Source organism: Psittacula echo (assembly GCF_963264785.1).
Source record: "Psittacula echo genome assembly, chromosome: 6".
NCBI classification, from domain to species: Eukaryota; Metazoa; Chordata; class Aves; order Psittaciformes; family Psittacidae; genus Psittacula; species Psittacula echo.
The window spans coordinates 47,347,183-47,374,806 of NC_137743.1; the positions used below are offsets into that span (position 1 = coordinate 47,347,183).

Sequence of the window (27,624 nt, forward strand, 5' to 3'; positions counted from 1 at the left end):
CTTTGTAAAGCATCAAATGACAAAGTTTGTGCTTCATCAATTAATATCATTAATACAATATTTACAATTTAAAAATATATGTAATTCCGTTGATACGTGAAAATGAAGTATGTTACTGTATAAAAGCTTAAATGAGGCTTGTGATTGGAAATTGGAGATTTTTGCACGCCCAGTGTGCAGCTTCAACAAGATCTGTGCCTATAGATACATGCAGTAGTGGAACTCCCAATGGAACAGCATCTTGTTTTGTAATAACCAAAGTCAATTTACTTACGACTTTTTGAAACAGGGATGTTAAGAAGAGTTTGGAGGGTTATGAATGTGATTTAAATACGTTGATTAAATATTTGGGTTGAATGTCTGCAAATTACACAAGAATGCTTTGCTTCAGAAGTCAGTAATTTTTATGCATTTTCAAACTAAACGGTATTTAAAGATTAACTGTCTAACTTCTAGCATATCTTAAATAAACTTTAATTAAACTGTATTGATTGTATTGGTGCTTTTTCTTTATTTCCTTTAAACAGGAAGTGAAGTGTTTTCCTGGGGACAAAATAAATATGGCCAGCTGGGCTTAGGGTATGAGTATAAAAAACAAAACTCGCCACAAGTGATTAAATCTCTGCTGGGAATCCCTTTTGCACAGATTGCAGCAGGAGGAGCTCATAGTTTTGTACTAACTCTTTCTGGAGCCATTTTTGGATGGGGACGCAACAAATTTGGGCAGCTGGGTCTTAATGATGATAATGGTAAGTAAATTTTAATAAAATTGGTGCTAAAGATCTTGGTTTGTGAATCTAAGGACAGCACTATTTCTAGAACAGGACCAGACAGAACAAACTTCAGTTGAATATAGTCAGGGAGTGCTGCTATCATATAAGATTGCATAAGGAAGGCATAATCTTTTTCCTCTGCTGTTTTGTAATGAAAATTCTGACAATGTTATGTTGAAATTCTAGCCTACTTGACTTGTTTTCTTTCCCTGTTCTACATTTTTCTGCAACTTAAGCTTTCTGAATGAGATTGAGATAAGATACTATGCAGTAGTTAGTTTGAACTGAATTTTAGGTAGATGAAATTGCTTGACAAAACCAGTAATTTATTAAAAAAAAAAAGGTGTCTTTTGTAGACACATTTAAGGCATCTTCAGTGTTTTACTGCCATATGAATATCTGCCTTTCTGAGGCCACTTTTATAGTCATTCTCAATTTTCAGCTAATAATTTCCAAAATTTCATCTACCAGGGTACTGATACTCATTAATGATTTTTTTGTCAGGTGTTTAGGTTAGACAAAAAACATTTGTTAGTTTTGTTATGTTACATGCACACTATCTGTGCTATCGGATTCCTGTAACACACAGTTTAGTATAGAATAATCTATAGCTGGTTTTGTGAATTCAGATTTTTCTCATGGATTCACTGTTGTCAGCACTATTTGAAATAAGAAAAATGTTCTGTGGCTAAACTGCATATCTGAATTAACGCTATAAATCTGGTCACAGTAATAAGAAAATTACATGTACTTTTCAGAAGTAAAATCTTCATGTGAGACTTCAGTTGCTTCTACATATTCCTTGGAATATGTATGACCCCGGGTTTTTATGTAGTATCACTTCTGAGCAAAATTCCTTTTTTCTAGCTTGATAGGGCTTCTTCCAGGCATTGTGGCATACCTGAAAAATTTTAAGACCTTAGCATTAACATCTGAAAAAGCTGCCTTTGTGCAACTGGATGACAAAGTTTCTTTGTACTAGTGATGGGGGGAACTTAGTTGTGCCTCTTAATTATTCTGTGTTCCATTCTATTACACATTTAGTAATATTGAACTATGACTAGGTGATATCAACTTAGAGGAACACTTTAAAAACATAAAGCACATAACTCAAAAAGTCTTTTTTTTGTTCCTCATGGCCAGTATGAGTTCTGACATACTGCTCCGTATTTCATGATTTATATATTGACCTATGATCTTGTGCTAAGGAAATGAAATTGTTTGCTATGAAGTATTCCAGCACAGTACTGTAATAACACTTCTCAAAGATACATAAACTTAGTTACAATCATTGCATTACACTAGCAGGTTTAAAGTGCTTGTTTGACTGGAACAGAATTCAAATAAATGAGCAACACTATTTCTTTTCTGATTTTTATTTTCCATGTAAGTGACCTACTGCTGTGTTAAACTTTTCAGACAGGTATGTCCCTACGCTGCTAAAGTCACTGAGAACTCAGAAGGTTGTTCATATATGTTGTGGAGAAGATCATACTGCTGCCCTTACAAAGGTACAATATTTAAAAATGTATTTATGCTTTGATATTTTAATGTTTTAAGGAGAAGATACTACCTGAATAGGAAATAATAAAATTCTGCATAAAATTTCTTCAAATTTTGTAGGGTGAAGTTGAAGAAACAGTGGAAGAATGGTTAAATATTTGAAAAAACTTTACCAAATGCAATCAATCTTTAAGTAGTTTTAAATTTTTGTCAGATTTAGTGAAATTGAGTATACAAAGTACAGCATTTCTGACATGACAGTGTACGTTGCATTATGAAGATTTTGCAGATACTGAAATTTACATTGTATCCTGAAGAGATTATCTGTTTTCAGACTCTAATGCCTCCTGCATCACTGATCAAACCAAGTTAATTTTGAATTTAAATTAAATTAGGGGGGACTGGTGTGTGTGGTTGTTTGCTGTTGTGCTGGGTGGAGCTTTGCTGGATGCCAGGTGCCCATCAAAGCTACTCCATCACTCCCCCTTCTCAGATGAATGCAGAGAGAAAATATGTTACATGCTCACATTAGGATAAGGACAAAGAAGTCGCTCATGGATTACTGTCACTGGCAAAATGGACTTGAGCAGGGAAATTAATTAATTGCCAATGAAAAGTCAGTAACGTAATAAGGAATAAAGCCAAATCTTAAAAAAAAATTTCCTCACCCATTTCCTCAGCCCTCTCCTGGGCTCCAATTCACTCCCAGACTCTCTACCTCCTGCCCGAGTGGTGCAAGGTGATGGCAAATGGATGTTGCAGTCAGTTCATCACACTTTGTCTCTGCTGCTCCTTCTATTTTGCTCTCTTCCCTTTCTCCAACATGGGATCACACCCACAGGAGACAGTCCTTCATGAACTTCTCTAGTGTGGGTCCTTCCTACAGGCTGCAGTTCTTCACAAACTGCTCCAGCGTGTGTCCCTTCTACAGGGTGCAGTCCTTCAGGAACAGACTGCCCCAGCATGGGTTCCCTGTGGCTTCATGAGTCTTGCCAGCAAACCTGCTCCAGCATGGGCTTCTCTCTCCATGGGGCCACAGGTCCTGCCAGGAGCCTGCTTCAGTGTGAGCTCTCTGCAGGGTCAGTCCCCTTTGGATGCATCCACCTGCCATAGTGTGGGGTCTTCCACAGGCTGCAGGTGGATATTTGCTCCACCATGGTCTCTCCAGGGGCTGCAGGGATCAGCCTGCCTCACCATGGTCTCCACCACAGGCTTCAGGGGAATCTCTGCTCTAGTGCCTGGAGCACCTCCTCCCTCTCCTCCTTCACTTATCAGTGTCTGTAGAGTTGTTTCTTTCACATATTCTTACTCCTCTCTTCTGTCTGCTGTTGTGCAGCAGTACATACTATTGGCAAACCAGTTGAAGAAATTGAAGGTGTACATAATCCACTAGTAAGTCTTAGTGTGAGGTTCTATGAAAAGTTAATCATTTATTTCAGAGTTGATTTGGGAAAAATGTATCGTGTCTGTGTGGCATGTTCATATAGAGATGTGTCAGATTGCTTTATACATTACTGTTGGCTAAATGCATTATTTGGAGTCTTATTTTTAAACTCTTAAACCTATTTGGAAACTTTCTGAAGCAACACAGAATGTATAATGCTAGTGCTCTTTCTTACACTCATTTTAGTGGTGAAGAGTGTGCTTCATCAAGTGATGATAAGTACCTTTATTCTGTGGTAGCTAAAACAGTATATCTATGTTCTACTTTAAATGATCGACCCCTGTAGTTTTCTTTCTGTGTTTTGATAGTTGGATTAGACTTCAATGTTTAGGTATAAATCAGTGTGTATTAACATTTTGAAGTTTCCTGCTGTTCATCACTCAGTAAGATTTATCAGTATATAAGCAGATTATTTTGAGTTTATTACTGATAGCAGTAGAAAACGATTCTGGCTGATCAAGATTTGGGCAGGCAACTAAATACCCGTTTTGTGTCTGAAACTGTTGAATTCAGAATAGTGCTGTAGAAGGCATTAGCATTTTGAAAGTAATTGGGTTTAATATTATTTCTGAAGAAAATTGGAAAATGTGATTTTTAATGTCTTGGTTTGAATTTTTACACTGCAGCAAGTTAAAAGTTGTTTTTGAAGAATATAATTTACCTAAGTGTGGTCATACTTTTGTTGTTTATGCACACTTAAACTTCTACAGTGAAAGGAAAAGACAGTTGACAAACAATTGCTTTTTGTCCTAAAATATTCTCTAACTTTGACTGAAAAAGATGTGGCAACTTTGTAATCCAGAAATTGATACTGATTTATTGTGTAAGGTTAGGAAAATAGAGAAATGTAAAGATAACAGTATCTATAACTTGCATTCTGAATGTTTTTCCCTTTTTAATATATAGAAGTTAACTTTAAATTTGCTTTATAGCTGATGAACTTGATTAAGATACTGAATTTACTGTAAATTTGTATAGCTCCCTTTTCCCTTGCATGATAGGCCTTGCAGAATGAGGGGTCTCGATTTATGTCTTTTGTAGACAGTACTGCATATGTGTGAACATTCTTCAGGTCTTTCTGAATTTTTGAAAAATCCTCACTACTTGTTATTGTGATTCAGTGAATGAGGCTGTTGGTTTTTCTCAGGGGCTGCTGCCATTTTAATGATGATTTCCAGCAGAGGTCCAGTCTGATGCAGAGTAGAATTAGATGAAACAGCTTTACAATTTCAAAACTATTTGAAAATTGGAAGTTTCAAAGTTGTTTTAAGTTGTATAATCTCTGATAGTATTTCTGATTTAACATTCGTTAAAGTTTTTTTGTTAATTTCTTGATTAAATTTATCAAAAACACTTTAAAAATTGTCTTACAGCAATATTTAAAGTGTCTGGTTTCTTATGCTTTCAAGTAATGAACCTGGTTATTTGAGTCATACCCTGCATTGTCTGCCTGAGAGCAGCTTCTTATTTGGTAATTGCATTGAAATTTATATTCAGAATTTAAAAGCCAAAGTATACTTTTTTAATCGTATGAGTTTTTATACTGTTGTAGTTCATTAGGAAAACTGGAAAAGATGAAAAACAAGGATTAGTATCTATTAATGACAATGGCAGGACTATTATATAATAATGTGGAAATTATCAGAATACAATTTAACATGAATAAGATAATACTCAATAGCTGTGCCATGTTTTCATAACTGCAGTTAACTTGTGACCGTTCTGTGTCTCGGAGCTCTCTTGTGCATGTATTTTTTTTCACTCCTTTCTCCACAATTCTAAAATCATCAAAGAGGGAGACTTATTAGACCCTGTTTTCTGTTAAGTTTCTTGTTCTGAAAGATACTGTCTTTTTAATAAGAATAATTTATTTGTTTAGGAAGGTGGAGTTTTTACATTTGGAGCTGGAGGCTATGGTCAGTTGGGCCATAACTCTACCAGCCATGAGATAAACCCAAGGAAAGTTTTTGAGCTTATGGGAAGTGTTGTCACACAGATAACTTGTGGCAGGTAAGGCCTATTCTGTGTTTTGGGTGGGAGGTTTTTTTTTTTGTTGGTTTTTGATTTTTGTTTGTTTTGTGTGTTTTGGTTTTTTTTTTGTGGGCTTTTTTGGATTTTTTTTTTTTTTTTTTTTGGTTGGTTGGTTTTAGTTGGTTTTTTGTTGTTGTTTTGTTAGGGAATACAAGATGGTCTCTAACAAAAGATATTTAGAGACCTGACTGGGATTTAAAAAACATTCAATAGAAAAAGTAAAGGAAGTTATACTGTGTGAGAGAGAGGCTCTGATTTTCTAAACTGAAAGTGTGACTAATCAGTGTGAAGGTGTTTATTGCCGTCAGTTTATCATTTTCTACTTAGGAGTAAGTGTGTTTGAACGGGGTACATGAGCATCACTGAGGATAAATGTAAAATGTGGAAACATAATTTGTTTTGTGAAATAATCTGTAACACTGTATGGCACTTCAGTTCCTAATGGGGTTTTATTGCATGTATTATAAATAGCACCAAAGAAACTCAAAATATTCCCAGCACATGACAAAATGAGGGAGGCAGCATAACTTTTTACAAGATGAGCACACTTTGCTATTTGGTTTAAAGAATATGTAAATGTAAACCTAGCAGTTTGACTGACACTGAATAGACCCATTCCCTTGTAATGGGAGAGAGGGCATCTAGACTTGAGATGAATGGGAGGGGAAAGGAGATGCAGCCAGCCTGGTAGAAACATTCAAATTTCTGAATGTCTAGAGAGATGCTCTAGAGGCCAGACTGTGGCTAAGCAGGGGCTAAAGTCAGAACCTGGCATCTTCAGTCATTGAAATTCTTGAAAATGGAATACTGCCTGTTGGAGTGTAAACGCGGAGTATTGCCAAATAGGCGAGTGGAGTGTTTGATACTACAGGACTTCTAACATACTGTTTAAAACAATTCTTAGGCTGGCTTGCACAAAGCATGTTATAATGCTTAGGTTTCTGTTACTGAATTTTGTTTGCCCTAGGCAGCACACCACTGCATTTGTTCCTTCATCTGGAAGAATTTATTCTTTTGGACTTGGAGGTAATGGGCAATTAGGTACAGGAACAACCAGTAATAGGAAAAGTCCCTTCACAGTGAAAGGAAACTGGCTTCCTTATAGCACTCAATGCCCGATAACTACAGGTAAGCAACATCTAGCATATTTACTTCTTGGATTCCCCTTTCTTTATAATGTCTTAAAAGTCTTGAGATTTAAACTAAGAATGAACTATAATCACTTTCTTCTAAACCAGTTAATTTTCACTGTGCTCTATTCACTAAAAGTCTGTTTCTGCTGTAGGTGATACATGCTTGCTTGTGTTGTTGGATTAGGTCCTTTGTTAGCACTGTAGATAAAGACTAGAGCTGTTAGCATTTATCTCAGTTAAAGATAGTCTTAACTATTGTATTGCAAGTATCTGCTACAGCGAGGTTATGTAACAAAGGAACCTTTTTCTAACTGAGTGTTAATTGCAGTGTCTTAATCATTTCTCAAATTCGTATATTCACAGTTGCCTGTGTTTATTCTTATTGCAGACAGGGAGGAGTATTATTGTGTAAAGAGAATTTTCTCTGGTGGGGACCAAAGTTTTGCACACTACTTTTATCCACAGGTAACAAGTTAAATATACTTTGGTTTCAAAGTCTGTCAGAGTTAAATTTTAGTTTTTTTCTGATGCATTTTAAGATTTTCACATTGAAGATGCATGACAATGCTATAAAGCTCATTAGAACAGTGTGGAAGTGCAAGACACTTAAGTCAATTTAGCGATTGGAGGGCATGCATACACTTACTGTTAGCTGTTAGTAAGCCCTTGAGGCTTTTTGGCATAAGCTTTTTTCTTGAGTGATGGATGCATGTACTTCTTTTCCTTTCATTAAGGAAAAGGTGATTGAATACTCGATTTGCCTCTGCCTAGTCCTCCTCAGTAACTCCTGACTGCAGCTTTTTTGTCTTCTCTGCAGCTATGTTAGCATACCACAATGATGAGGGAAGAAATAGAATTTTTTGCAAAAAAAAATGTAGGTGGTGGCATAGTTTCTTATGTGATAGTTCTATGCTAGTGTTTAAATTTAAGTTTTAAATGGACAAGAATTGATCTTTTAAATTCTAGTACAGAAAAAATCTGGAAGGACTTTACAGTAAAAATGCAAATGTGAAAGCAAAATACTGTTAGAGGATGAGTTGGGAGGAAAAAACAAGATCGAGATACATAGGACTGTTTCCAGTATAGTGCAGCAGATACTAGACCATAGGGATTAATGAAACATCAAAAGTTGAGTATGAGAGGTGAAAACTGAATTTGGGCATGAAGGAAAGCAAATTTTAGTGGGTAACATGTTTGTTGACAAGAAAAACTGAGTACGGGTCAGACTTGCGGCAACTCTTTGCTCCCACAGTCTGTTCCACTTGTACAGAATCAACAAATTTTCTAGTTTGTGAGGTTTTTTTGTTGTTGTTTTTGTGTGTGTGTGTTTGTTTTTCTTTTTTAAATTCTGAATGAGTTGTGGTAACTATTGTTGTACTTGAGAGAAGTTTGTTTAGCAGGTGTAGGCTGGAAAAATTACTGATAATATAGCCTCAAAACTTCTCTATTAAAACTCCTTTCTTCTATGCAATTTTCATAATTATTGAAGTAGATTCTGACTGGCTGAGGTGAACTGGAGACTATGATTGCAGTTATTGTGACTTGTTTCAGAAAGTATTAGCAATAGATAAACTTTGCTGCAAAAATATCCCTTTTAGTACTCTTTGTCAATTTGTATGGAATTATCCAAGTTGTGCAAGCACTGTGTACTCCTGGGACTTGTGTGCTCTTGCCAGTTAAGGGGTCTCAGCCAAAATCTGTTTTGTCATGTTAGTTTTTGAGCAGCTCTGTTCCCTGAGTTGTTTCTCTGTGGGTTTAAATGACACTTTGGTTGGACACAAGGGAAACAGCAAGAGGATTTCTCATCCTGATCCTGTAGGATGGGATCAGAAGTACTCATTTTTAGCAACAGCTAAAATGTCATCATTATACAGAGTCACCTATGTTAGACTCCACCCTCAGGAGAAATATGTTTCCTTTTACTAGTTTAATCTTATTTTTGGTGCTATTGCCATCTCTTTTTGAACCAATGCTCCTACTTAAAAGGATGATCTAGGTTCTGCTCCTCTTTACTATTAGAAATCTTGCTGGAATTCATTTGGTATGAGCGGCACATCAAAATGCAGCTCATCTGATGATGCAGTGAATGTTCAGAGAAAAATGATTCATTCTCAGAGGAATGAAGTGGGGTGAGAGAGCAGCTGTCCGAAAAATGGAATGGCTCCTTTTTTGCGTGCTTGCAGCTTAGAAGTGAGCTAAATGGCTCAGTGACTAGGGAGAGGAGATGCTTGCTACTCTGTCTAAAGCTTGTTTAGGGTTCATTAAACAGAAAAGTTCATTAAACAGAGATAGTGTATGTTTAGGGAGTTTACCATTAAATAAGATATAATGTGAATTAACATATGCTAAAACCATCTAGATTAGTATGCTCTGTTTTTGTAGTGAGTGCAGAACTGCTAGAATACAGTAAATTTATCCTTGGGCTTATTTCACAGTAATAGTCTGTATAGGCAAATGGTTGAAGAGATAAAAAGCTTAACCACAAGATTTATTTTTCTGAAAATCAGTTTTGTGTGCCTGATTCTTTACACTTTCTTCAAAATTTAGAACATGGTGCCATCAGATGATTTTAGGTATCCTGACCTTTTGAAGCAGATCTGGACTGTGAATGAAACGTTTATTCAAAGATTGTTGACTTTCCCATCTGGAAGACTTCCAGTAGAGATAGCTAAGTAAGTGAATTTGAGAAAAGAAGTTGTCTTTTACTTTTACTTATGAATTGGGCATTACTGGTTTTTTTTGCATACATAGAAAACCTGGTTTTAATTACTGATTTTTATTACATACAGAGCTTTTGCTGTGCTTTCATTGTCGTGCTTGTGAAGTTGTTTAGCTCCTTTACTCTGTGTCATCCCTGTCACAGTTTAGATGACTATACAAGGTTAAATTAGGTATCTAGCTGCACATTGAAGAATAACAGTACATGTAAAGGAATGGGAAAACAACTCGAAGATTATTGCTTCTACTTTAATAAAGGAAGATGCAAAGAAAAAAAAAATTCCAAGATTTGCTTTGATTCGAGCTGTCTTAAGCATTGAGTCTGGAGTGGAGATTCTACGTAGTGTTGTTCAGTCATATTGAAGTCAGAGTTCCACCCTTTGTACAATGTAATTTTTTAGGGATTAAATACAGTTTTTATTGCAAATGCTAATTTGTGAAAAGAAAACAAATGTAAATTATTTCATGTGAACAATTTCAGTGAAATTGATGGAACATTCTCCTCAGCTGGGTGTCTGAATGGGAGCTTTTTGGCTTTAAGGTAAGTGGTGAAGCTTTTAAACAAAGTATACCTGTGACAGAACTAATGGTAGCTACCTTCCTAATGTCTATTGTTTTCAATTGTAACACCTTCCCAGTATTTCCTTATCCATAACTCTAATACCCAAAGTTTAAACTTCTAGTTCCTTTACAGCCATATGGTTTGTCAGCTGGCCTAAAATGCAGCATGTCTTAAGGCAGTTTGGAAGTGTGTGCTGCCTGGCTGCTACCATGTAAGCCAGCAAAACTCATTAGTTCTCCGACATAGGTTGTGTATAATTCAGGGAGAATATATTGCACAATCTGGTTTAGATCCTAATGTTTTTACGTAATTGTCTTGCAGTTAGAGAAATTTTTTTTTCGGTTGCTTCAAAGGTAATATAAAAATGGAAGTCTGTTACTGTGATCTTATGTTTTAGTTGCATAGTAGGGCTAAAAATTCAAGGTGAGGAAAATTCTTGAGTTCCTGAGAATACAGGGTTCAATCTTTTTCTCTGGATTTTTTTTTTTTTCCCTTGCAGCAATGATGATCATTACAAAACCAGCACTAAATTCTCAGGGGTTGATATGAATGCTGCTAGACTACTATTTCACAAACTTATACAGCCTGACCACTCTCATATATCACAACAGGTTTGTGCTGCATGTTTTCCTTAGGTTTGGAATTAACCTTCTGTGTTACATCTATCAAAAAATACCATCATTATGCTTGCTCTGACCCTTTTAATAACTTTTCTTTGCTCAATAATATATCAACTGCAAATATGTAAAACTGTATTGTGTTGACAGGTAGCACATCAGCATGTTACAATATTTAATATACTGTCTGCTTTCTAAATGTATAGTAGTCTAATTTAAACTCTTGGTGACTGTTTTCTTGATTATTATTTATCTAAGTGGGCATCTGTTTAAATTCACAATTGCATTAAAATAAACAGAACTTTATTCTGTGCTGTAGGTGGCAGCTAGTTTGGAAAAGAACCTTATTCCCAAATTGACCAGCTCCTTACCAGATGTTGAAGCTTTGAGGCTGTATCTCACTCTACCAGAATGCCCACTGATGAGTGATGCAAACAATTTCACAACATTAGCTATTCCCTTTGGGACAGCTATTCTGAACCTAGAAAAAGCTCCTCTGAAAGTTCTTGGTAAGAAAATGAATTCTTTACTGTTAAAACTAAGGATCTCCAGGAAAAAAAAGCCTTACAGAAATTCCATCAGGGAAGACATGGTCTCAGCAACACCTGCTGTGTATTTACAGTTGTGTAGAATTCCCCAATGAGGAAGTTAAGGGTTAACATTGCTTGGTATGTAAGTTAACACCTATTCTTTTCCTTCTGGGTGAGTTAACTGGCCATCCATATGAATTCATCTGGTGGTGTAATTTTTGGACTGATCCCATCTGGGAGAAATTAAACTCTGTAGTTCAGTGAATTTAATATGTGATTTGCACTTTAAAGTGAAAATTATGTGGTCAAACAGCTAACAAGCTCTAAGCAATTTACAGAAGTGTTACAGAGCAGATGTTACATCTGTATTTGTTTTGACTACAGTGCTTGTTTTGATGCTTCATGTTTTCTCACTGATCCCGAGTTGTTTTAACTCTATATCCTAACACCTTACTATGACTCCTATCACCTGAAATTCTGCTTAAAGAATTGAGGTTTAAGAATATTAAGAAAATATCAATTAAAAAATCTTTTTAATTGATACCTGGTTGAGAGGGAACTTCCTTCTTCCTCATTATTTTTTTGCCTTGTAACCCATTTATTGTGTCTTTCAGTAGTTTTTTGTGAGGATAAAGGGCTTGTCTGCTGTAAAGAAAAGCAAACGGATAATTCCTTTGAACTGTAGATTCTTTTCCGTGGCTTTCCATTGCTCTCAGGACTATATGCTTAAGTCAAGGTTTCACAGTTTGAGCCATCTGCTTTTATGCCAAATGTTACTTCATGATGCTGTCATGTACTCAAGATGAACACAGACTTTTTTTAAAGAGTTGGTGTGTAACTGTAGAGTGTTTGAATAGAGGTTTCATTATTTATGCAGAGTAGTTTGCTGTTTAAAATCTGCACCAGTCTTGCTGTGTTACTTGTTACTGTGTTAAGGTAACGTACAAGGGTGCTTTCTAGGAAAACATGGTTTTTAGTTAAAAGAGTAGCATAACATAGCATCGTAATGGCAAGTACTGAGTTTGTATATTCACCATTTGTTTACAGAAAATTGGTGGTCTGTACTTGAACCTCCCTTGTTCCTCAAGATAGTGGAACTCTACAAGGATGTTGTGGTCCACCTTTTGAAATTGTGCAAGATGGGCATTCCAGCTTCTGAAAGAAGAATACTTACCAATTTTCTACACATAGCTTTCAGAGTTTTGGAAATACTGCACAGAGTATGTTTACATCAATTTTAACCAATTACTTATCTCTTTTTTTTTTTTTTTTGTCAGCATCTGTTTGTTGTGTAGTTGTTTAAAAAAGTTAATTTACTACAGAGTTTTAAGTACTTAGATGTGCATCTGCAGAGACTTTTATAGTTCTTCCATCTGGACCTATGAGCTGTTGGAATTCTGGATTCCAATGTGACATTGTGATGGAATTATCTATTTTCTTGGGAACACAGACTGACCCAGTCAATTACATCTGTGAGGAAATGCTGGAAAGAATTGCCTCTTAAAGTTGAAATAATAGCAAGATCAGAAATGGAAGATAAGAGCAAACTATATTTTGAACAAGAAAGATGTGCACAGTATTACCAAGACAAACATTTATTTTCTGATTTGTTTATTCAGTTTGTTAGTATTGTAACTTCATTCATGAAAACTAACGAATTTGTGAACTTTACCCAAAAATAAAAATCATTTGGGGTAACCAGACTGTGCACATCAGAGCGATTGTCTAGTGGCTGCTGAGGTTTCCCCTTGCACCCCTTATATTTTTCCCTCTGTAGTTTATTTTGTAATTTTGTATTTATAATGCTAAAAGAGCATAGAAATAGTTAACTTTGTACTACCCTGCTGCAAAACTGTTTATATTGTTCCAATCTTAACAATTAGCTGGTATGGACTAAAGAGATAAAAATGGGGTGATATATCTGGTGTGTTTCACATATTTAGTATCTGTGTTCTGGGTGGTGGTGGGGAATGGGAGGAACGATGCTTGAGAAAAGCAGGCTTAGATTATCTGGTTATAAAGGCAGAACTGGTGATCTTGCTGTTTTGTCAGTTAACAGTGCTTAACAGGGCTTGGGAAAAGAAGCATGTGTTAGTAAAGTGTGGATGCTTCTGGATTAAAATTATACTATAGAGACAAACCTTTGTATAAAGCTATTTTTCCACTTCTCTTTCTAAGATTAATGTTTTTAAATGAAACTGTTCCTCTGGTCACAGTAATAGAGATTGTATTCATACTGTAATTAAGAGTAGAGTTCTTGAATCATAGTTCTTAAACTTGCGCAAATACAGGAACAAGTATTTTTATCCATTATATACGTGAATGCATATATTCATCACTGTTCCTGTGAGATCATATGATGCTTCAAAGTGTCATAGAATCACAGAATTCTGGAATAGTCAGGGTTGGAAAGGACCTTAAGATCATCCAGTTCCAACCCCACTGCTGTGAGCAGGGACACCTTCCATTAGACCATGTTGCTCAAGGCCCCATCCGGTCTGGCCTTGAACACTGTCAGGGATAGGACGTTCACCACTTCTTTGGACAGCCTGTTCCAGTGCCTCACAGCACTGTGTTGTGTGGTATTGTGTGCTCTGTTAATATACTTTGCATCTTTTCTTTGATATTTTGAATAATCAGTGTATCAATGTCTTTAACACTGTTTTCTTCATTTTGGTAGGCATTATTGGTTTTTCTACAAGTTTTTTAGTAGCTGTGTCTGTGGTTGGTGTACCAAATGCTTGAAAAACATGGAAAATGTTCTTTTCAAAACTGTTATACAAAGCACTAATAACAAACTGCACTTCTCTAGGTAAATGAAAGAGGACAAGTTATACAGTATGACAGATTTTACATTCATGAGATACAAGATTTGATAGATATCAGAAATGACTACGTCAACTGGGTCCAGCAGCAGGTATTTGGAATGGTAAGTTGTGTTAGGTTTTATTGGGGGTTTTTTGTGAGTTTTTCCCCCGTATTTTGTTTTGGTTTTTTCCCCTTTAGAGAAGTCTGGTTTTTTTCTTCACAGATCACTGATGCTGGACAGACTTATGTCAGGTACTAGCAAAGAAAGAATTGCTAAATAGGTGTGCCTCTTGTAGGTTATCATTCTTGGTACTGACACTGATCAATGTGTTCAATTAAAAAGTGATTTAGAATGCTGTTACTTGAGACTTGCCATGCCAAAAAAGTTAGGAAAGTGATAATTCATGATAACAGAACACCCAGGTAATCTGAATTGCTGTATAATATGGGTTCCGTTATTGAGAAAGCTGAAACTATCTTGGAAAACTAAGTCTACAAGCATAATAGGGAGTTACAGGGGGTGAATAACTAGACAGACATCCTAGCTGGGGGAGTGAGTGAGTGAGTGGCTGTGTGGTGCTTAGTTGCTGCTGGGGTTAAACCATGATATTAACATAGTTTTCTACTGTGAGTATAACAAGAACAGAGATAATTAATTCCTGGATCTGTAAACACAGGAGTGGTAAGTGGGATTAAATTAATGACTGTACAGAGAATTAGTGAGTTGGATAGGAATTTGCCACACAGTTCTTTGACTTATGCTTTGGAAGAATATTGGAAAAGTTAATATGCTTTCACTAGCCACATAAGTTTAAATTTTTTGCAGCAGTACCTGGAAGGTGCTGAGCATGGGAGACCTACTTTTGCTGTATTTTATGAGTACAAAGCAAGCGATGCCATCTCCCAAAGAATTAAAATTGTAAAGTAACAACAGCAGGAGGATTGGGGAGTGTAAAGAAATAATGAGTCTGTACTGGCAGTCATGACAGACATTTGTTTCAGTCAGAGTTGTCTGAAGACATAACCAGTGTGTGATATAAACTGGTGTTGATAGCTAAGAGGGGTGGTACACTAAATGAGATGTAGAAGCTAGGGATAAGCATTGCAGGAACTTGGAATTAGAGACAGGCCGTATATTTGGAACAGAGAAGCATATGCCAATGAAGGATACAGAAGTGGTGGAATTTAAAAATAATGATCTTTGTAACTGTGCTTTAAGTGAATGTAAACAAACCCAAATTGCATATCATAATTGGGGAAGAAAATACTGAATATGGGAAAATGAGAGCTGGAAAATTGCCTTATAATGGAAGTCTTAAGCACCATTTGTTATTTAAATATGAAGATTGAACTTAACATTACTGTGAAAATACTAGGTACTAGATTTCCTTTTAATCATCATTGTTTTGTCATTCATTTATGTAGTTTCAAGCTCAGCAGAAAATGTTACTCTGATTTATGATAGGACTGGAAAAAAAAAATTCAATGGCTCTAGTCAGATCTTCTTCATAAGTGGTTTTGATGGCCTTATTCTGCCTTCATATCAGCTAGTTTCCTGTGTTTTTGCTTTTAAAATTATAAGAAACCCTACTTGCCTGTTGAAACAGTAATAATAAATCAACATTTCATTTGCTGGTCTAATTTTTACTGTCATTACTTGAGGCAAAACTGTTTGCTCAGTTCCTTAATTAAAATGTGGAGGGTAAAATATGGAAGAAAAGAGAACCTGAGAAGTATTCAGAGTATTCTCAGAGAGAAACTTGGAAGAAAAAAACCTCTTATTCTTTTAACTAGAGAAAAATGGGGTGGGGGGAACAAAGGTACAAAATAATGGAACTATTGATTTGAAGAGGTATTCTTGAGATACAGCTTAAAGGAATTAAGAAAAAACATTTGAATTAGAAATAAATAATGGTGTATACAGTAGGAGTGCAAAATTGCATAGATCTGTGATGAATGGGATACTCAAATCGGATGTTTCTTGTAGGAATTAAGGATACAGATAGAAAGTATTCTGGCCATCTCTTTCTCTGAGCCATGGATGCCTAGATATTTGACTTACTAGTCTTATATAGTCAAATTTAAAAAGTATTAGTTTGTCATTACTTTTTATTCTGTTTGTTCTCTGCCTGCTGTGTAGAAACAAACGTAACTTTCAGCGGAGGATAAGGAGGGTGCAACACCAGATGGTTTCTCCGTTTGGTGTGGAAGTCTCCACACAGTCACGACTATATATATTGGCCTGTCTCAAATTTCAAGAGTCAGTTTGTTTTCTTATATAATACATTATAGACCAAAATAATTCTTCAGACTTCATGGTAAAGTGGTAGGGTTCCTTTGTGGTTTTAAATTTTTACTCATTCAAAATATTTTGCATTTCAGTTGACATACTATAGTCATCTGAGACTGAATATACATAGATAAATGCAAATGTAATTTATTAGTGTATGGAAGTAAACATTTAAAATCTTTACTTTTTGCATCCAAGAAAACACAATACTTCAATGGTCTTTTTTCTGAGGGCTGATACATAAGGTGTCAAAAAGGCGTAGTTGTATTTGGTAGATTAATTAGAATGCTTATGGTTGATACTTCTCAGTAAACTTTCTCTTGGGGGGGAACCTGTAGATAAATATTTTTATTTCTACATCAGAGATGAATAATTAATGCAGACACTAATGCTGCTTTTTCATCTTAATTATTGCTACCTTTGTGCAAATGCTGTCATAGGATGTCAACCATGGATTGACTGAGGTAAGATTGGTTGCAGTCTGATTTCTTTTGCAGAATGTAAGGAAATCAGAAATATGAATGTCAGGGATTGTCTTGTGTGTTTTGTTGGGCATAAAGTTCTTGGTTAGCACAACTGTAATATGAAAATGTTTTTGTGGGGCAAAAATACATAATTTTTGTACTGTAAATATAGAGCAGCATTTGAAAACAAGGACTACTTTGATAATACCCACTAGCTGTAATAAAAGTTCTGAAATTAATATGTATTAACCATTTGTATTTGTATTAAATGTTTGTGTGTGAGTTTGGTTTTTGTTTTGTTAGCTGAAGTACTAAATATTTGAAAATGTACTTAATTTTCCTAAGATGCTTTTGTCTTTCTTTGATGATGAGTAAAGAGTTTTTTTTAATCTTTGTAGCAAAATTCATGTATTAAATGAGCACTGTTTTAATGGCTTCTTTAACTATAGTTGTGTTTTTTAAATAAGCAGAGATATGACACAATTCTTTTCATTGTAGTTAACAGATATTCCTGTTACAATTTGCACATACCCATTTGTATTTGATGCCCAGGCAAAGACAACTCTCCTACAAACAGATGCAGTCATACAGATGCAGGTAAGAGTCTCAGTTTTTAATGTTGTGAATATTATTTAGTTATCTAGTTGGGGGCTTTGGGATATTCCTGGTGTTGGTGGGTTTTATTTGGTTCTTTTCTTTGTTTGAAATCTCTGTAATCTCTGCTCCATAAGAATGATGGATCTAATTTTAATCTTGGGGTATGTACATGATAGAAGTTAGTGGCTTTGTCTATTAATTGCTTGATTTTCTAAGGAACTTCTTTTTCTTTCATGAATGAGAGAGCTTTTTTTGAGGTGTTAACAACCCATAGTACGTGTGTAAAAAAAAAAAAAAAAAAAAAAAAGAAATCACACCACCTCCAAACAAGCAATAGGCAAACAAACCCCTAACCTACAAAAAAACCCCAGCCATCACCCCCAACCAAAAAAAACAACCCCACCTGCCATATGTGCAGACTTTAAATTGTATATATGTGTAGAGCCTGGAGCTGGAAGTCTATCTGTCTTGCTAGAGGCAGCAGCCAGTTACAGTTAACTTTAATTTCTTTTCTTGATGGGATTTAGGAGCTATTGCTGTTCTTTAGTTAGTATCAGAGAGCAATATGTTGGAACCACGTGAATATGTAGTGCACACCCAATTTCTTATTTCATCTGTCGTAACAACCCTCAGGGTGCTGCTGATCTCTGAAGTCTGGTCAGTGTCTACAAGGCAGTTGAAGGGAAGCTTATCTTGAAAATCTAGCATCTACTTGGGACAGTGGGAGTAGGTTCCATAATCTTGCAGTTTATGATAGTTTTTGGCTCTTTTCCCGTTACATGTAATTATGTATTACTCCTAATTTGTTCACTTCTATTTCAACTAGAGACTTTCTTAGAGATACTTTATACAAATAATTCTATATCTTGACCTGTATCTATTGTCTAGAGGTAGATGCACTAGACAACCCTAAAGTAGCTGAGAGTATCTGTGTTTTCATGATTTTATTGGTAGAGCTGAAACCAGTGGTTAAGCTATTCTTTTGTTCAGTGTTTGGAATTTTTTGTATACATATAATCTTTATCTGTTTAGTTGCTGTAAAGGTATAATAAATCATATTCTTAAAGGAAAGGAAGAATGAAGGGAGGCTACTGCTAAATTAACAGCAGTAAGTGCAGCATTCTTTCCCTCCCCATGTTTATAATGTTTAACATAATAAAACTTAATTGTTCTGAGTCTGAAATTAAATAGAAGAGATAAGTCATGCTCAAGTAATGAGCTCATTAGGAAAAGTGCTAACTTACTTTCGTAGTTCATAATAAACATAGTTTCTTATGCCTTTAAAAACATATATACATGGTTAACACAAATATTTGATGAATTCAGGGAAATGTTCACATTGGGTTTTCCTACAAGCAATTACATAGTGTTAAAACACACAAACTTTCAAGAGCCCTAGGTTGTGTTCGGAACATTTGCAGCAGTGTTTAGTTTTTGAACAACTAATACAAAAAATACAAATTAAATAGATGAGCAATCACTTTTCATTCTGTGAATTAGCTTTTAATGGATGTTTTAATGTCAGATTTATGTTAAACAGCTTATTCTTCATTAGATGAAGTGCAGTGGTTTTTTTCTTCCTTTTCTTACCAAAAGTATTTTGACTGGAATGTCCAAAATTGTATTCTAAGACTTCCCTGAACATTTGCTAAGACTTCCTGAACATTAGCAATGATGAGGCTAATGGGTAAGGGAAAAAAGTTTTCTGACATGAAACATTTCCTGAGATAAAAGGAATATAAAGAAAATCTGGGCAAATTTAGTAGCTTTCACAATAGCTATTCCCATTCATGTCTTCTGCACTTCTTAAGACCAAACTGATGGCTATGTAATGTCGACAGGAATCTTATGTTACCTACTGACACTTCCACTTTGTTTTCCTCCCAGATGGCTGTTGATCAGGCTCACAGGCAGAATTTGTCTTCTCTTTTTCTGCCAGTATTTGAATCTGTCAACCCATGCCTGATATTAATGGTACGGAGAGACAATATTGTAGGAGATGCTGTGGAAGTCCTAAGGAAAACAAAAAATGTAGACTACAAGAAGCCACTCAAGGTATTATCAGTACCTATTTCTTAAAGTGTCTTTCACTGCCATGCAAGTAACTGAGACTATTTTTGGGTGATTCTTGTTTCACAATGTGTTTTTAATTCAGTGCTAACTGAATTGTGTGTTTCAGGTTATTTTTGTAGGGGAAGAAGCTGTTGATGCTGGAGGTGTTCGGAAAGAATTTTTTTTGCTCATCATGAGGGAGTTGCTTGATCCCAAATATGGGATGTTCAGGTATTATGAAGAGTCCAGACTGATCTGGTTCTCTGATCAGGTAGGATGAGATCTGTGGTCATTAATTTTCTTTTAACTTACAATATTTATAATGGGTGAATATAGTAGTTTGTGGTAGTTTTATTTCAAGAGGAGAAGCTGAAGTCATCTCAACAAAATGTTTTTTTTTGTCATTGTGTCGTGATTCAAGCCCAGCCGGCAACTCAGAACCACATAGCCCCTCACTCACTCCCCCTGTTCTTTCTTCCCCCGCTCCCAGACGGATGGGGAGGAGAATCGGAAGAATTTAACTCCCACAGGTTGAGATAAGAACAGTCCAGTAAGTAAGGTATAACACAAAACCACTGCTGCTACCACCAATAACAATAATAATGATAAGGGAAATAACAAGGGGAGAGGATACAACTGCTCATCACCCGCCAACCGATACCCAGCCTGACCCGAGCAGTGATCTTTCCCTTCCGGGTAGCTGCCCCCAGTTTATATAGTGGGCATGACGTGCTGTGGTATGGAATACCTCTTTGGCTAGTTTGGGTCAGGTGTCCTGTCTCTGCTCCCTCCCAGCTTCCCCTCCTCCCTGGCAGAGCATGAGACTGAGGAAGTCATTGGTTGGCGTAAACATTACTTAGCAACAACTAAAAACATGGGTGTTATCAGTGCTGTTCCCAGGCTGAAAGTCAAAAACACAGCACTGCACCAGCTACTAAGAAGGAGAAAAATGACTGCTACTGCTGAACCCAGGACACATTGTTAGATCAAAACTTTTCCCTTCTGTTTTCCCCATTCCTCACTTAGTCCTTACCAGACAAGTTTCATAGGAAGAAGTGCCAGCTAGAGTAAACCAATTCCAAGAACAAGATCAGTAAATGAAGCTGGCAGAGATAAACTGTTGAAGTGCATGTTGAACAGGTCAGTGTTCAGTCACATTTGTGGGTCCATTTTGTAGGTAGTCATCTAGTCATATTTTCCCAGAAGTTTTGATCTTTGACTTTTTTGTCCTCTTTCAAAAAAAAACACTCACTAGGGTGGCTATATCACAAATACCTGAATGTTAACATTTCCACAATTGTGTTTTAAGCCTTGGCTATTAACTCCAAAGGAGTCAATAGTGAACTTCTCCTCACAGAAACATTTTTTTGCAAAAATTGATGCATATTTAAGACTAAATAATGCAGTAATAAGTCACTGGCAAAGCCAGAGTTATGTTTCCTTAGGTTTCAATGTCTTTCGGCTGGTTAAAACTTTAGGCTGTTTTCCTCAATACTTATGTCTACATACAGAATTAAAGAAAATATAAATTAAACTCACTCAGATTATACTGCACTTTACAGTTTTTTCTTTTTTTTTTTTTTTTCCTGGACTCTGTAAGATTAAAATCTTTATTTTAAACCATATTGTCTGTTTTCTGTTCTTAGACCTTTGAAGACAGTGACTTGTTTCATTTGATTGGTGTTGTCTGTGGGCTAGCAATATATAATTTTACTATAATAGACCTTCATTTCCCTTTGGCTTTGTATAAAAAGCTTTTGAATAAGAAACCATCCCTGGATGACTTAAAAGAATTGATGCCAGATGTTGGCAGGTAAGCAAAAAAGAAAAATGAGTATTAATAGGAATTAATTTTTAATTCAGTGCTTTTTTTAAGAACATAAACAGAATGTGTTATTTTCACACAAACAGGATAAACAGCTTGGTATAATTTGCACCCATCATGTCATTTCAGAAAAAATGCATGCTGTTGTTAAACATGTGCTTCTGAATGCTTGGGTTTAATATTTGTGTTTTCTGTTTTATTATCCTACAGTAATTTTAAGGGAAAATAATATTTGGAATTCATACCTTTACATTTTAGCCATTAATTAAAAGGAAATAACACTACAAAGTGCAAGTTAATGAGCTAATAAAAAAGTAACAGTAGACAGATTGTAATTTTTTTATTTTTTTTTTTAACTTGAATTATAGAAGCATAAAGAATGCTTCAGGACAAGAAGTTAATCTTTCTTTCCACTGATACAAGTGATTTGTTGTTTATTTTGCAGGGGAATGCAACAGTTACTGGACTATCCAGAAGATGACATAGAAGAAGCATTTTGTCTTAATTTTACTGTAAGTTTTACAAAGTTTTTGAAAATTTCTGATCAAGCTCATCAGAAATATTATATTATCTGTCACCATTTGTTAGAACTGCCTCTGATGGAGTGTTTGAGCAAAAGCATCAGCTGCTAAGTGGTGGGAAGAAGTATAGTATGCAGTAAATACAATTTGTACTGTTCTTGTTTGTTTTAAATAGATCACTGTGGAAAATTTTGGTACAACAGAAATTAAAGAGCTTGTTCCTAATGGTGCTGATGTTCCTGTAGTCAAACAAAATAGGTGAGTTTTATGGGTTACAGGGTAGTTCAGTGTTGCTCTGTGTGTTGGGAACATAACTGGATTGCAATAAATATCCTGTACCAAGCCGTTACACTAATGTTGGAGGCAAAACTACTTTAGTTGTTTCTCCAAGCTGTTCTCATTTGTATTGTTGAAATAGCTATTGTATTGTATTGACACTGCAACAGGTTGCCAGAGAGGTTGTGGATGCCTCATCCCTTGAAGTGTTCAAGGCCAGGCTCGAATAGGGCTTTGAGCAACCTGGTCTAGTGGAAAGTGTCCCTGCCCATGGCAGGGGGGGTTGGAACTAGATGATTTTCCTTGGTCCCTTCCAACCCAAACCATTCTATGATTCTGTATTTAAGGATTTGCCAGTTGTGGAGAGGATATCTAATTTTACTCAGAATGTGTAATACTTCTTTTTCACTTTGAGCTTAGAAATATTTTGAAGCTCTTTAGGGCCCATTTTGACCGCATGATCTTCATTTTCTAAGATCAAAAATGGTTATGATTCTGCAGGAAGTTATATGTAACTGGAATTTACTGCATAATGATTGAAAATTCAACCTTGGTGCAATAATTTATATATTAGTATGCAAAATACAAGTGTGTGGCAACTATTCATATATGAAATATTATTTCAGAGAAGTGTTCCATTTGTAGAGCAGATAAGTTGTTATCTAGTGCTATTGTTGGAAGAGTGTGTGAGAGGTGGGATTCTTGTATATATAGGTATAAAATACATCTGGTGGTTTGTCCCTTTTTTTGCAGAATACTATGATTTTCATATCCCTCTCTGTCCATTCCTCTCATATTCTTGTCTGTTCTTTAACCTTGGTGAATTCTCTGTGCTTTTACTTCTCCCACAGTAAAGAGATAATCAAATGGCAAGAGCATACTCTGAGAACAGAATGCATCTAAGTTATGCATGGTAGGAACGAGGGAGGAAATGTACCTCTAAGCATGTTCCTAGAGGTCAAATTTTTGGCAGCATTTTTTTGTAAATTTACTCCTTTTAGAGGAAAGAGTTTGGGTGGTCTTTTAAAATCCTTGCCTTAAATCTGGGGATATATCATTTTGTGGTACGTCACAAAATAGTTTTGAAGTTCCCTGATGTTGGTCTGGTGGTCTGTCACCAAGTGGCAGTAAAATTGGAGTTGAATTACAAGAAAAGTTCCAAGGTGTCCATGTAATGTATGCAGCACTGTCATCATCTGCTGTCTTGCAGCAGTGAAGAATTCCTGTTTCTGAAAATCCAAATATTCCATGATGCTTTAATTCATTTTTTAAAATACTAGCATAGAGTATAATAATGCTAATTAGTTTATTGCTATGAATTATCTATGGAGCAACCTTTTTTTCCAGGGTTAGTTTTATACAAGTTACCTGCCTCTCTGCTAATTACATGGTGCGCATAAAATGGGTATCTCATTGAATGCTGGAAGAGAAGGAGCGTGATTCGCCACTCCCTCAGTTCCTCTTCAGTATTTTCAGTTCAATCATTTTAATAGATGTATCATCAAAATGTGTTCAGATAATTTATTTTTCTTTTTTAATTGTTGGTGATGCTATTTGAGTACTGTGGATGGTGTTCAGATAGTTTGGTTTTTCCACAAAGAATGTGTGCTTGGTAGGGTAACTACTCTATAACTGAAGTCACTCTGCCAGTGTAGAAACTAACAGTGTTAACTAGAATTGATTAAAAGGTAATTAACTGATCCTTCTGCTGTAGAGGATTCAAATGTCTGTTTGAAGTTGATTAGCATTTTTAATGCGTATGTAACTTTTTAAAATACAGCAGAGCTTGACTAGTCAGTTTCAGGACGCTGCATGTAATTCAAGCCCTTAAGCTTGTTGCCATTCAGTCTGATTTCACTGCAATGCATCCAAATGAGAAAAATGGTTACAGTGCCTGAAATAACACTAAAAGTTACTATTTTGCTGTTGCGCATTATGGACTCTTAGAGTGCATGGTGGGTGTTGGAGGGTGTGGTGGGGAAATACATTTATGTGTCATTTTCATTGAGGTTGTCTTCATCATTGTTGTAACATGAAGAAGATCATGTAATATGGTCCTTTTTGCTTCACTTCCTATGCTGTGTTCTGTACAGAGGTGTCTCCCATTTTATCAGTAGAAGGGTGACACGTGCTTTTTTTTTTTTTTTCTTCATCATAATTTATTTTTTCTTCTCTGCACAGGCAGGATTTTGTAGATGCATATGTGGATTACATCTTCAATAAATCTGTGGCTTCCTTGTTCGATGCATTCCATGCAGGCTTCCACAAAGTATGTGGAGGTAAAGTTCTTCAGCTCTTCCAGCCCAGCGAGTTGCAGGCAATGGTGATTGGGAACACAAATTATGATTGGAAAGAATTGGAGAAGGTAAGAACCAGGGTTAGCTATTTGTTTCACATGTTTTTGCATCTGGAAAAGAAGAATAAAACATGTTCTTTTGAACTCTGTTTTCATTAATATGACTTCCAGCTTTGATTGGATTGACTGCATGAGTAAGGAATTTTTTTTTTTTTTTTTACGTGTCAGTGAATGAAGACACTAAAATATTATTTTTATCTTCCTGCTTAAAGTTTTTCCATCTAATTTCTGAAGGAAATTGGACGTAGAAGAAGAAAGGTCCACAAAACTAAAAGGCAGCTCTAGATAATGTGTTACATTAGAAGGGGGAAGTGGAAAAAATGCGTATAGTTTATGCAAGTAAATATTCTTGATTGCCAAAACTCACTGTGAGACTTTGTCTCTACTTTATTGGGATTGAATATGCTTTGGAGGGCCTGCATCTGTCTGTATAGTTGAAGTCAGAGTGAACAGCTGAAGAAAAACAATGTCACTTGCAGTATCCGTTTACACAAACCACATTCATTCTACTTTAATATCAGATTATCCCACTAATTCTTCATGCAAACAATAACCTGATTTCCTGCTCATTTTAGAATACAGAATACAAAGGAGAATACTGGGCAGACCATCCTACAATTAAAATATTCTGGGAAGTTTTTCATGAGCTGTCTTTGGAGAAGAAAAAACAGTTTTTGCGTAAGTATTTGAAACTACTTTGCAGAAGTTGCTAACTGAACAGGAGCACTGTGATTTTAGGCCTGATAAGGCCTGATGAGAGAGAGCAGACATCCATGTTTGTCTGCAATGTGATCAATTTTATTTGGAAGAAAAAAAAAGTAGAAGAAATTGATTATGAGCTTGTTTCTGATTTTGCTGGGGTTGCCCTGAGTAATTCTGGGTGATGGGAAGTTACAGGATCACAGTATACCAGAGCAGCATTGAATGCAAGAATGAAAACAAAATCAAACGCCACCTCCACCCCACTCCCCAAAAAAAACCTCCAAAACCAAACCATGAAAAACCCAAAACCACCTAAAACCCCAGCAATCTAAACTGCTGGTGACTAGGAATTTTTTTCCTCTCTTTTGAGCTAAGGTTCACATTCTGCATTACTTTTTTTTTCATTACACATAGGTTGAATTTTGGAGCTATAGCTGGTTGTTAATACATCATGGTACTGATACGAGTGCAGAAGTGCAGGGAAGAGAAAGTTACTGAAGCTTCCTGTGAATGAGCATTGTTGAGAACAGGTCATAGATTAGTTTTGAATTCAGATAAACTTCATAACGTACAAACTAATTCTGTATATTTACAGGATGCTTGCAAGTGCTCAGTAAAGGTTTAGCTAGTGGATTTTAAATAACAAAGTCTGATGTATGAAGAACATCCTGCTGTTTTCTCTCTTTCTTTATTTTCGTGGTGGTTCTTGGGTACTTTTTTTTTTTTCCCTTTTTTTTTTTTGTTTGTTTTGGGGTTTTTTTTGTGGTTTGGGTTTTGGGGATTTTTTTTTTTTTTTTCCCTCTTTCCTAAGACTGGTTTCCTATGTTAAAATTAAGTGTTTTCCTTTATATATCACCTGTTGTGTTACAGTTAAGAGTCCATGTGTGAGCTGGAGATGGGGTTAAATCATTATTCTGTGGTTCTCAAACTTAGCAGAACAACTTCAATGTGAAAAGCTAACCCTTGCTGGAATAATTAATAAAGTGCAAACAGTGATTGGAAGAGTAGATATGACAGAGACCATCTTAAACTACTTTCAAGATCTTGTTTGTTTTTTTCTTGGCAGTGTTTCTAACAGGCAGTGATCGTATTCCGATTCTTGGAATGAAGTGTCTTAAGCTAGTCATCCAGCCAACAGGAGGTGGAGAAGATTATCTTCCGGTAGCTCACACTTGCTTTAATCTTCTTGATCTTCCAAAATACACAGATAAAGAAACCCTGAAGTCTAAATTGATCCAGGCTATAGATCACTATGAAGGTTTCAGTTTAGTATAACTTCAGAAATGAGAGTTCTGTGTAACGTGGGATCATTAAACTAACTCTTTGTGTCTTTCTTGTGGTGGTAAGTTCAGTGGATTAAATGATTGAGTTGATAATATAACTGATTATCTGAGAAAATGTTCAGTGGTACGGATATTCATGGGAGCCAAAACACATTAACAAAAATGAGGAACTGTCGTAATACATACCTTGTACAGAACCATGTGGGTTTTGCCATCTTACAATAAAAACAAGAATATTGTGAATGGGAGTCAAGTTTCACTAACATGAATTAACATTTCTCCTTATGCAAACAATTTGGCGTGTGAGTGCATGAGAGACTTGCTTAAGTTTTTCAGATCACCTAGTAAGAACATTTAACTTTTTCCCTGATAAATTCACTTGATATCTTTTCATTTTGTAAATAATAAATTTTTGTGATAAAATAATTATGTTCCAATAGCAGTATGGTTTCTATTGCTTGTAATTGAATATGAGCTTATTTTATGGCTTTTAAAAAAAAAAAAGTGACTACTCTGATTTCTGAAGATATATATTTTTCTGATTTGTTTTAAGAACCTTAATACCAAAAGTGATTGTTTAAGAGACATTTATCTTCACAATGTACAATCCATGAAGCAGTCACTTAGTGCCGATAAAAAAAACTGCATACAGTGGCATTTTCAGTATGTGGATGGACAAGCTGACTTACTACGCAGTTTTATTTTAAGGACTGATTCTGTAATTAAGTGGACACAGTTACAAGAGGTTAATTTATCATTCGAAACCTCTGCAGCCATGTGTCAAGAATACAGCTTAAAAGCAAGAGATGCACCAGACAGTTGTTGCTGTCAAGAGGTTAAACATTTATTTTTAAATGCTGAAAGCGTAGTTTATGGTTTCTAATAGAATTTTCACTTTTTTCCAGAAAAATGCATTTGAAATAACTCTTTAACACCCCCCTTCCCTTTTCTTAAGATTTTATTTTTAGTATAATTGCCCTGAGACGATTGTGCTTAGCTGGACACTTTTGGATTTGACTTTCCTTCTCTGGTTAAATTCCAGACTTTGTGGTGTTAATGCATATGTGACTTGCAGCTGTGAAACAAATATTTATTTTTTTTAGATTTTTAAATGCAGTGAAAAAATTCAAGCTATAATA

General features: G+C 35.7%; 1 protein-coding gene across 5 annotated transcripts in view; it reads left to right on the forward strand.

The window, feature by feature from the left end:
* HERC4 (HECT and RLD domain containing E3 ubiquitin protein ligase 4) overlaps positions 1 to 27,624 on the forward strand; it is a 37,479-nt gene extending 9,855 nt beyond the window's left edge. For 4 of the 5 annotated variants that reach the window (XM_080620399.1, XM_080620400.1, XM_080620401.1 and 1 more), the window contains exons 6-26: positions 528 to 749; positions 2,193 to 2,284; positions 5,600 to 5,730; positions 6,719 to 6,879; positions 7,273 to 7,349; positions 9,432 to 9,556; positions 10,084 to 10,143; positions 10,664 to 10,775; positions 11,101 to 11,290; positions 12,359 to 12,531; positions 14,124 to 14,240; positions 16,850 to 16,873; positions 17,372 to 17,470; positions 19,358 to 19,525; positions 19,650 to 19,793; positions 21,169 to 21,335; positions 21,793 to 21,859; positions 22,044 to 22,126; positions 24,326 to 24,509; positions 25,076 to 25,178; positions 26,269 to 27,624. In XM_080620399.1, the coding sequence (XP_080476525.1) occupies positions 528 to 749; positions 2,193 to 2,284; positions 5,600 to 5,730; positions 6,719 to 6,879; positions 7,273 to 7,349; positions 9,432 to 9,556; positions 10,084 to 10,143; positions 10,664 to 10,775; positions 11,101 to 11,290; positions 12,359 to 12,531; positions 14,124 to 14,240; positions 16,850 to 16,873; positions 17,372 to 17,470; positions 19,358 to 19,525; positions 19,650 to 19,793; positions 21,169 to 21,335; positions 21,793 to 21,859; positions 22,044 to 22,126; positions 24,326 to 24,509; positions 25,076 to 25,178; positions 26,269 to 26,477 (2,708 nt within the window). In that variant the 3' untranslated portion in view covers positions 26,478 to 27,624. The remainder of the gene's footprint in view (positions 1 to 527; positions 750 to 2,192; positions 2,285 to 5,599; positions 5,731 to 6,718; positions 6,880 to 7,272; positions 7,350 to 9,431; positions 9,557 to 10,083; positions 10,144 to 10,663; positions 10,776 to 11,100; positions 11,291 to 12,358; positions 12,532 to 14,123; positions 14,241 to 16,849; positions 16,874 to 17,371; positions 17,471 to 19,357; positions 19,526 to 19,649; positions 19,794 to 21,168; positions 21,336 to 21,792; positions 21,860 to 22,043; positions 22,127 to 24,325; positions 24,510 to 25,075; positions 25,179 to 26,268) is intronic. The other variant, XM_080620403.1, reaches the window with a different exon arrangement.